Below are 9,466 nucleotides of genomic sequence, written 5' to 3' on the forward strand. Positions count from 1 at the left end.
CTGAAAGAGTACTGCCGCATGTTAGCACTGAAATCGTTAACAGAAAATGTGTATCTGATTGGGGCAGAATTCTTTCTGAGGTGGGGGTAATGTGTCCCTGAGACACAGGCATGGTGACATGACATGAAAGGCCTTTGTTTTCCTAGCATAAAGGGCCAAAGAAATCTGTGTTAAGCATTAGCCAAATAAAGGCAACTGATACCTATCTATTTAGATGCTAAGCAAGTGGATTGGAGTAGGAATTTTTTTGTTCTGGCTGTTAGTTTATTGCAGCTGAATGAATGATACCCTCACTTTTCTTTATCATTTCATTAAAGAGTGCAAGCAGGAGACAAAGAAGTACACTGTAAACCAAAGTAAACATGAAACTCTGTTGACAGATACAGCCCTGATTTTACTGGGGCTGAGGAAAGATGATGAGGAAAAGTCATGGAAGTGAACATGGACATCAAAACTGCAGAAGCCACAGAGTCATGACTCCAACACCAGAGGCTGGAATAAGTATCCCACTAAGGGGTCACTTCAAGGAGTTAGAAGGAGGGGAGGCAGAGTGAGAAGGTTGAAGTCCCTCCTCCACCTGCCTCCTTCTCCACCGCCAATGAAGAAGTAGCATCTCAAGCTGCAAGTCCAATCCTACATTATGGTTACATACCAAACAGATTTAACCCTACACTTAAAAGCTGGGAGAGTCGGTAAGCACCACAGCCTGGAAAGGATTCTTCATATTGTAATTTGGGGGTAGAGGGCCAAATTTTGTCCTTTGGATTAATAAGCTTTCAAATACAATATTGGCACTTAAACCATGAACCTATTTTAAAGCACTGAAGCATTGTTAATGAACATTTACATTCCCTCAACAGCGTCAGAGATCCAGCAGCATGTCTTAACTACCTTCAGATATCACAATACAGGACACAACACAAAGCTGTACCTTTACTTGCTTAAAAATATTATGTTTATCATGATCTCATAAATATTTCATCAAGTTTATTGGTAAGATAAAGGCATGTGATCTACACCTCATATATTTTCTTTTGTCCTCCCAAGGAAGTGAGAGAGATTAATTTATTACCTTTATCATTATCTTCTCTTCTTCCACCTCAGCTGTTGTTTTAACACAGACTGCAAGCATATTAAAGAAGCAGTTGCCTTGACTTTGAAATGGCTGTAGTTACCACATCTCTCACAACCTATAAGGAATTTCTTTCTCAGGTAAGAGCTGCCAAAAAGCTCCATATCCTGCTCTCTGGAGTTTCAGTCTCAGGCACAGAGCACCATTTCATTCTCCCTCTGTGACCTTGAACAGGAACAGAATTAACCAACATGGTGTACTTTAAAATAACTCCAGCCCTTTATGTGTTTTTTTCCCACAGAATTAGAGGCGCCATGATCAGATGAAAGGAAGCAAGTATCAGTTTTTGCACTAATATTTTTACACATTTTACAAATATTTGTACACCAATATTGACACTAATATTTTGTCATCCCCAAAGTAAGAGTAATTTCACCTCCCTTATTACAGAAATCTCAAAGTGTGAGGCAATGGATGCTTGAAAAGAATGCTCCTGTTGTAGATCTGCTGTCCCTGCTAGACATACCTACAGTATCTGAAAAGCCTGAATGGAGCCTTGCAATTGTGAGAACTTGCCTATTTTTTCTCAGTTGGTCTAATTAAAAACCTTGTCTGGCAGAGCAATGTATTTTAGGAGTAATGTCTGATGTCATGTCCTCTAGAAACAGCAAAACACAGACCCTTCCAGAGAGATTTTTTGAGGTTTGACAGCCAGTGGAGGCAAGAAAATGTACAGGGTGTAAGCAGCTTTAATCAGTTGACCCATATCTCCCCCAGGTTTCCTCAAAAAAAAAAAAAAAAAAAAAAAAAGAAAGAAAGAAAGGAATTTTCCTTCTCAATGAATGTGGGCAACTCCTCACACTTTTCTATTTCTGCATGACTGTGTTAAACTTGTCAGGCAAAAAGCAGAAATGAAAGTCTGACCTCTGAATGTTTCATAGAGGAACCTATGATGTGAAAGATACAAAAGTGTTACCTCAGGAAGGAGAACAGATCCCTCTAGACAAGTCTATACCTAATAATTTCAAAGAAAAGTTTTGTTATATGTGTTTTGTTATATACTAGCTCAAGATTATATAATCTTTTTGGGTAGCAACATGACAATTTTTTTCATTAATTTCTTTTAAATACTTACATACTGAGAGCTTTTGATGACTAAGAAATCACCCTCAATTTTAACATATTAAAAGGACTTCCATTAACACTGAATATAGACCAATAATTTGCAAGATCCATCCTGTCTCTTGCCCAGGTGTCTGAGCTAGATATTTCTTTTTTTTTATTATTTTGTTTTTTAATAAAATTTTATTTTGTATTTAATGACAAACAGTTCTTGATTTATGCACACTGTAATAATGAGAGGGTTTGCAGCAAGAGAAATTTGAAAATAAAAAATTAAGTAGCTGTACAAAATTCTGGGGGATAGTTCTAGAAAACTATCTAGTGGCACAGGCTTTAACACTAGAGACAGAGTCAATCTACTGAAGAGATTAAAATTTCCTTTTTTCTTTTTTTTGGTTTTGTTTTTTTTTTTTACGATGAACTTAGGCTTATTCCTAGTCCTATGCAACAAAACCTTCTGATGTTTATTCCTCCTGCAAACCACAGTCAAATCCAGGGAAGAATCCAGAGACTCATTATGAAAGAACATTTGTCAGCACTGCTCCTTCTAGCCTTCTAGTACAAAGTGTTCAGAGAAAATTGTGTGAGCATTAGGAATGCAGATGGTTTACTAGCTCTTTTGCATACAGTAAGATATCTGCAGCCCTTTCACTTTTGGGAAAGCTGACTGACCCATACTAAATCCTAGCTTAAATAATAGAAGGCAACTTCTCATTTTTTACCTTCACCTGCCTTGCAAGTGCCAGAGCAGGAATTAGAGGACTCAGAAATTCCACTCCATGTTATACATGGGACACAGGAATTGAGTAAAAATAAAAAATCTACTTTTCATTTTATGGTTTCCCTGAAAAACACTAACCCTAGAAGGGAAAAAAGGCAGGAGGAGGCAAGTTCACAGCCCACTTTCAGACTTCACTAAGCACAGCTGACTCCACCCCTCTTAGCAATATATCTACCATATCACCACATCCAGCTAGGGACCTTGGTGTGTAAAATAGCTGAAAGCCACCCTCAGGATGAGAGCAAGGCAGCTGGTCTGTGGAATCTGGAGTCTGTGTTTCATGTTCTGCCTTTTCTGCATCTTTCTTCACCAAACGACAGCTAAAAGAAAACTGAAGTTTGTGTCCATAGTAAGTAGATAGTTCATGGGCAAGTGGAATTTCTTCAAATGTCACTTACTGGTCTTCTACTCTAGGGTAGGGAAGAGGGAGTACTTTTTGAATATTAAAGTGTTTCCTGCATATTCAAAATTCGTTATTGCATTGTCCAAAAAAAGTCCCAATTTTAAATAAGATTTTAAAATGTTATCTCCTTTGTACATTCCTAGATGAACTTTACTTTCTGGATGGATATAGAATGCTTACTTTATAGCACTAAGAGACAATAATGCAGGATTCTGTTTTAAAAGGTAAAAGAGGATTACATAACTAAATACGGACTATGCAAAACCCTCTTTACTATGGAAGAGTTTCCACTTTTCTAGTGGTTTCAATGGATTAACATGCAAAACAAATTTCAGTATATGAAACTCAAACAAGTGTACAATGACATTGAACAAGCAACACAGAACCAGTACTGTGAAACAAATGCTGTTTCCAATGATTATGACATACCATTTGTTTGCAGGAAGCCTGAATCTTGTTCTGAACATTACACATACTTGTAAATCACTTACATAATTATTGTGCTGCAGTTTTTGATCTTATTTCTCCCTGCTTGGAATAAGAAATAAAAAAAAATCTGATGTTAAAATTTTAGAATTATATGGCACATATCCACAGGAATTATGTTGGATAAGGAAAGAAGTCATTGTAGGAATGAAAAATTCTTTATGTATCTTTATGTATCTTTATAAATATATCTTTTATCTGAAGTGAAATTCCAGATCAGGTTCAATGTTTTCAGAGTAACAGTTTAGTCTGTATTTAGATATCAGATAACACTTTTATCACCCCTTGTGATAAAAAAGTCAACATATGTCTTTTTAAGGCTAATTTCTGCCAAGACAGAGCACTTCACAGCAGTCAGCCATAGAACTGTTATCTTGAGCAATAGTTTGGGTTCTTTCCTTCTGAATTCCAGCTTAGTCATAGCAAAATATTAATGTTCAAGTATTTCTGCAAAATTACTTACATGCTTCAGTTTGTTTTCTGTTTATTTAATATTGTGGTCTATACCTCCTAAAACACATAAAACCTCTTCAATATCTTACGATATATTGTAGTTTTTGTAACTTGCAAAAATTTATTTGAGCTAATTACTTCTCAAATGCCAGGAAAAAACCCAGTTATATTTGCCTAAATAAATCAAACAGGAAATGTAGCTCTCTGGACTTAAAGAAAGCACTATTAATATGTTTAGTATCTGTCACATACAGTACTCACTCTCATTGCATATCTCTTGTGATTATACTAATAAGTTATATTTACCACAAAAATACCAGTAACACAAAGGGAATTTCATCTATTTTATCAGGTATTTCGCCATGGTGATCACACCCCAGAGGAGTTTTTTCCAACTGATATGCACAAAGAAATTGTAAGACAGCAAGGATATGGACAGCTTACTAAGGTGAGCTTGCTTACCTGTGGCAATATACCGAAATATTGGAAGATAGTGTATTGATATTTGGGGTTTGAAACTTTGCTTCCACTTGGAGAAAGCCCTTATCAAGTTGCCATATACAGATCTCCAGAAAGACAGCCAAAGAACTTACTAGAAAACTACAGCAACAGCACTCACTAACTTTAAATGACACTGAGTCAGCCTGTTGTGGTCAATAGCAGCATGTTGAGTTGTTTGATTGCAGACTAGGGTCTCCTGGAAACAGTCAGGCATTGGTGACCACCTCAGTTTATGTGAGACCACATATAAAGCTTTATCCAACAGTAGCATAAGGTGGTGGAGGTACTCACAGACCCCTCCCTGAATCTCTGCTGAATAGGAATGTTTCCTAGCTCATGAACTACTAAGGTCAGCACTAGTAGAAACTCCTCTCATGCTGTGTCCAGGAAAGTAGATTTAAAGGTCACTCTGATGACCAGTGACAAGCCTTGAGGAAATGGCATGAAGCTGAGTGAGGGGAGGTTTAAGCAAATATCAGGAAAAGATTTTTCACCCAGAGGGCTATTGAGCAGTGGAACAGGGTCCCCAGGGAAGTGGTCACAGCACCAAGCCTGTCAGAGTTCAAGAAGCATTTGGACAACACTCTCAGGCACATGGTGAGATTCTTGGGGTGTCCTTTGCAGGGCTAGGAGCTGGACTCGATGATCCTGATAGGTCCCTTCCAACGTAGGATATTCTATGATTCTATGATGCTATTTTAATGCAGGCATTGGTGGAATACAGCAGAACTGAGCTTGCACATAATTATCAGCTATCACAGCAGCTGAGGCAACTGCAGAAACTATGTCTGCATTGACTGTAACTTCCATTAGATGCCACCTCTTATGAATGGAGCCAAGGGTGAACTCCTGCGCTATCAGACTGTAAGGCAATATGTGGGCATTAGGTGTTTTTAACCCTGCTTCTGCTCCACTCCCACCAGCAGTACCCACAGTGTCTGTGTACCTGTGTTTCATTCCTTTTTTTCCCAAGATAAGTTGTCTGGATGGAAAAATCCACTAGTTATTTTCACAGCATTCTGGGAACCAGGCAGCTTCACTGAAGTAGTTTAGGTGTGCCAGAATTCTGGTTGTCCCAGATAAATGGCTACTGTGCATGTGGAGGCAGACTGTGAGGTGTGTCTCTCTGTTAGGCACACACCCCCCTTATGTCCAGTGGGTCTCTTTCCTGGGCAAATTAGTCACTTGCCAGGTCTCCATCAAAATCAGAATAGAACAAACTGCCTGAGGGGTTCCTCTTCCCCACCATTCTTAGGGGGCCAGGCTGATCTCCAATGCAAAATCAAGCCTGTTTCTTCCCATGTCACCTCCCTTGAAGAAACAGGAGTAACAGACCGGCTTACTATGCTTTAACTCAGCTCTGACTCAGTCATTCCATATAAACACTACTCAAGCTCAGCTCTCCATGCCAGCTTGCTCCAGGGCATGGAACGCTTCAAGACTCAGGTGTCAGGATTTCACAACATACGCACTAGGCAAGCTGGGGCAGAAGCCTAAGCCACACATATACCCTAGGAAACTGTATGCACAATTTCAGCAACAAAAAGAGGTGAACACATACACACACAGTGGGCCCTGAGTAACTTGGTCTGACCTCATAGCTGACTCTGCTTTGAGCAGGAGGTTGGACTAGAGACTTACTGAGGTCCCTTTCAGTCTGAATTATCCTCTGATCCTATAAAATTACTTTAGGAAGCAATGAGTAATCCCAGTGAACAGTAATGTTTACATGAGGAGAGTGGAATATATTTAAATTTAGGCCAGGTAACACCAGGTGCAAGTAAAAAGATGAAAATATTGAAACTATTACAGGGACATTGCACCTGATTGTGGTGAAGTCACCATCCCTGGAGGTGTTTAAGGAAAGACTGGATGCGCCACTTAGTGGTGTTAGGTCATAGGTTGGACTCGATGATCTCAGAGGTCTTTTCCAACCTAATTGATTCTGTGATTCATCTGTCATGTGTTCACAAAATTATGTAGGTAAGTTGGAAAATCTTCAGCAAAGAGCTACTAAAATGTTGAGACTGGAAAACCCTTTTTGCTGCAAGGGAGAATTGTCATCAGTCTAATTTAACACAGAGAATAACTGACTTGATTTCATTTTATGGATTATTGTTTAACTCTGAATAAGATCTGTGATGGTGAATGGTATTCAAAAGCATAACAAGATCCAGTGACTGAAAGCTGGGAACATAGTCAGGCAGGAACCAAGAATCAAATGTTTCAGACTGTTAATAATTAAGCATTGCAGCACAATACCTGAAGCCTTGGATGACTTTTACTTCAAGTCTTCTATTCTTAAAAATTAGGTCTTGCCCAAGCTAAAACGTAGCCTCCATATGGAGTCACTCGTGATACTCTATGGGATTCATATCCTGTACGTGTCTTCATGGGCAGGTGGCTGCTCTGTCTGCACTCTCAGTTAATCATCTCAGACAGCAATAGAGCTGAAACTAGACAAATGGTATTGGGACATCTCTATGGCTGCTTAAAGTCACCCTGCCCCTCAGCCAGTCTCACTAGCTCAGATAAACATACATGTATCTTTCCACAGAGCAAAATACAAAACTGTATCCACCAGGAAATCATATCTAACATTATCCAGTATTAGATACACAGCAACTTTACTGCTTTTTTCGCATGTCTTCTTTCATTCTTCACTTGTGAAAGGAAAAATGTCTTTATGAAAATAATATGAAATATTTTTGGGTTTTTGTTGTCATTGTAGGAATGAATGCCTAGCACATTTCTTTAGCCTCTTACTCTGTTCTGTTACCTCTACAGCTTGGCATACAACAACAGTATGAGCTTGGCCAGTACACGCGGAGGAGATACTCTCATTTCCTGAGTGTTGTATACAAGCAGAGTGAGGCAAGTGCTGGATCTGGGCGGGAGGATATTTGTCATGGATGTTAATGGGACTTCCTGGATGCATGAGTGTCTAAACCTGGTGTGGTTGGAGAAAACTAATAGTGATTGAATTCAATGTAATTTCATATTATCTGTGAAACTGTGGTTCAGCTTTTATTCAGAATGATGGTCAACTGAAAACCAGGCTGTACACCAGGTTCAGATCCGTCACTACTGTATGGGAGCGTATCTATGTCAAATATCTCCAATGCCACTTTGAGATGGAGTTGAAGATACAATTTAGTTTTCATTTAGGTTCCAGCTTTTCAATGCACATATGACGTCCCAAATACTAAATGGTCAAATAGAGTGAGTCTGATGCTTTCCACTACCATTCTGAAGGGAAATGCTATCATGTTGCAGCTCACTTGTTCAATGAATTTTTATTGCAGCTTCACTCTTTGTTCATCCTCCTTCTTCATGCCACCCCATTTTAATGACAACTTCCCCAGCACAGTACCATCCCCCTTCTTTCCTACCAAGAGGAAAGAAAAACAAATCTAATGGGAAAAATTACATTCAGAACTTTTTCTTTTTTTTTCCCTTCAGATTTATGTTCAAAGCACTGACTGTGATCACACGCTTATGAGTGCTCAGGCAAGTCTTGCTGGACTGTACCCACTGACACAGGAGCAGATTTGGAACCCCAGAATACTTTGGCAACCAGTTCCAGTTCACACAGTGCCACTGTCACATGATAATGTGAGTATAAACTAGAGGCATTTGCTTTCCCTTAATGATTAGTAAAGTACATAGAATATGAGATGAAGATGCAGCAAAAAGTGCATGGTAAAGCCAATGAAGAATTGTCCAGAAAGGCCTAATAAGCTGAATAGAAATATTGACAAGAGTTTCCATAGGAATGGACTTACGTATCAGAGACCTGGTCTTAACAAAATAGGAAAAAAAACAGAAGTCTTAGGTACAGAGAAAAATATTTAAACTGTAATGTGAGTAAATCACTATAGAAGTAGATCAATCCTAATCTTATCACAAACATGACTTTCTTTGTGTGAGAAGAGGAAACACACCTAATATCACTAGTGCTTCAACATTTCTCAGTCAGCAGCCTGAGACAAAAGAATCGTTCTGGGACTTACATTACAGTGAGAATTGAGTCACAGGATTTTTTCCATGCACCTTGCAAGTAAGTGCATGCACTTTGAGGATGGGTGAAAAAAGTAAAAGGGAAAAGGAAGGAGGACTCGGAGCTTTAAGCACAGGAGTTCACAGGGCAATTCATTTATTTATCTCCCTTCCTCAACTCCTCACCTTGGAGCTGTAAGGAAGCATGTGGATAGCAGCTCTGTAGCCTGCACATACACCTCCTAGAGGACAAGGCTGGGCAGCTGAGTGGAGCTGGAGTTTCCTGTGTATGGAAAACCTATCGTAAAAAGTTAGAAAAGATTAGATGTGTGCAGTATGAGTCCCAGTTTGAAAGAGAAGGTTTGCAAATGTGATGCAAGATAAATTGTGTGGGCTTATAAGTCTAGTTAACACAGCTTGTGATGATGGGGGAATCAGGTTAAATAGGTTCTCACCTTGGGGTGATGAGAGCATGAAGAGAGAAGATATGGAAAAATGTGTCTTCCTGTTCACACACACAGCCTGGTATAGAGTCAGGAGCTGCTTCTGACACTGTCACACATGGTGGTATCCCAGCAGACAGTCAGGAATACCTGTCCAGTATCAACACAACTAGCAAACTCAGCAAGCAGGTGCTGCACCTCATTCA

General features: G+C 39.2%; 1 protein-coding gene across 1 annotated transcript in view; it reads left to right on the forward strand.

Annotated features, from left to right (window-relative positions):
* Positions 1–3,210: 3,210 nt before the first annotated feature.
* The window catches only part of LOC108498792 (prostatic acid phosphatase-like), a 14,183-nt gene continuing 7,927 nt past the window's right edge, over positions 3,211–9,466 (forward strand). Inside the window, exons 1-4 of the mRNA XM_017817930.1 lie at positions 3,211–3,324; positions 4,670–4,765; positions 7,606–7,692; positions 8,281–8,433. Of these exons, the coding sequence (XP_017673419.1) occupies positions 3,211–3,324; positions 4,670–4,765; positions 7,606–7,692; positions 8,281–8,433 (450 nt within the window). The remainder of the gene's footprint in view (positions 3,325–4,669; positions 4,766–7,605; positions 7,693–8,280; positions 8,434–9,466) is intronic.

This window comes from Lepidothrix coronata, unplaced genomic scaffold (genome assembly GCF_001604755.1).
Source record: "Lepidothrix coronata isolate B3197 unplaced genomic scaffold, Lepidothrix_coronata-1.0 Scaffold64, whole genome shotgun sequence".
In the NCBI taxonomy this organism is placed as follows: domain Eukaryota; kingdom Metazoa; phylum Chordata; class Aves; order Passeriformes; family Pipridae; genus Lepidothrix; species Lepidothrix coronata.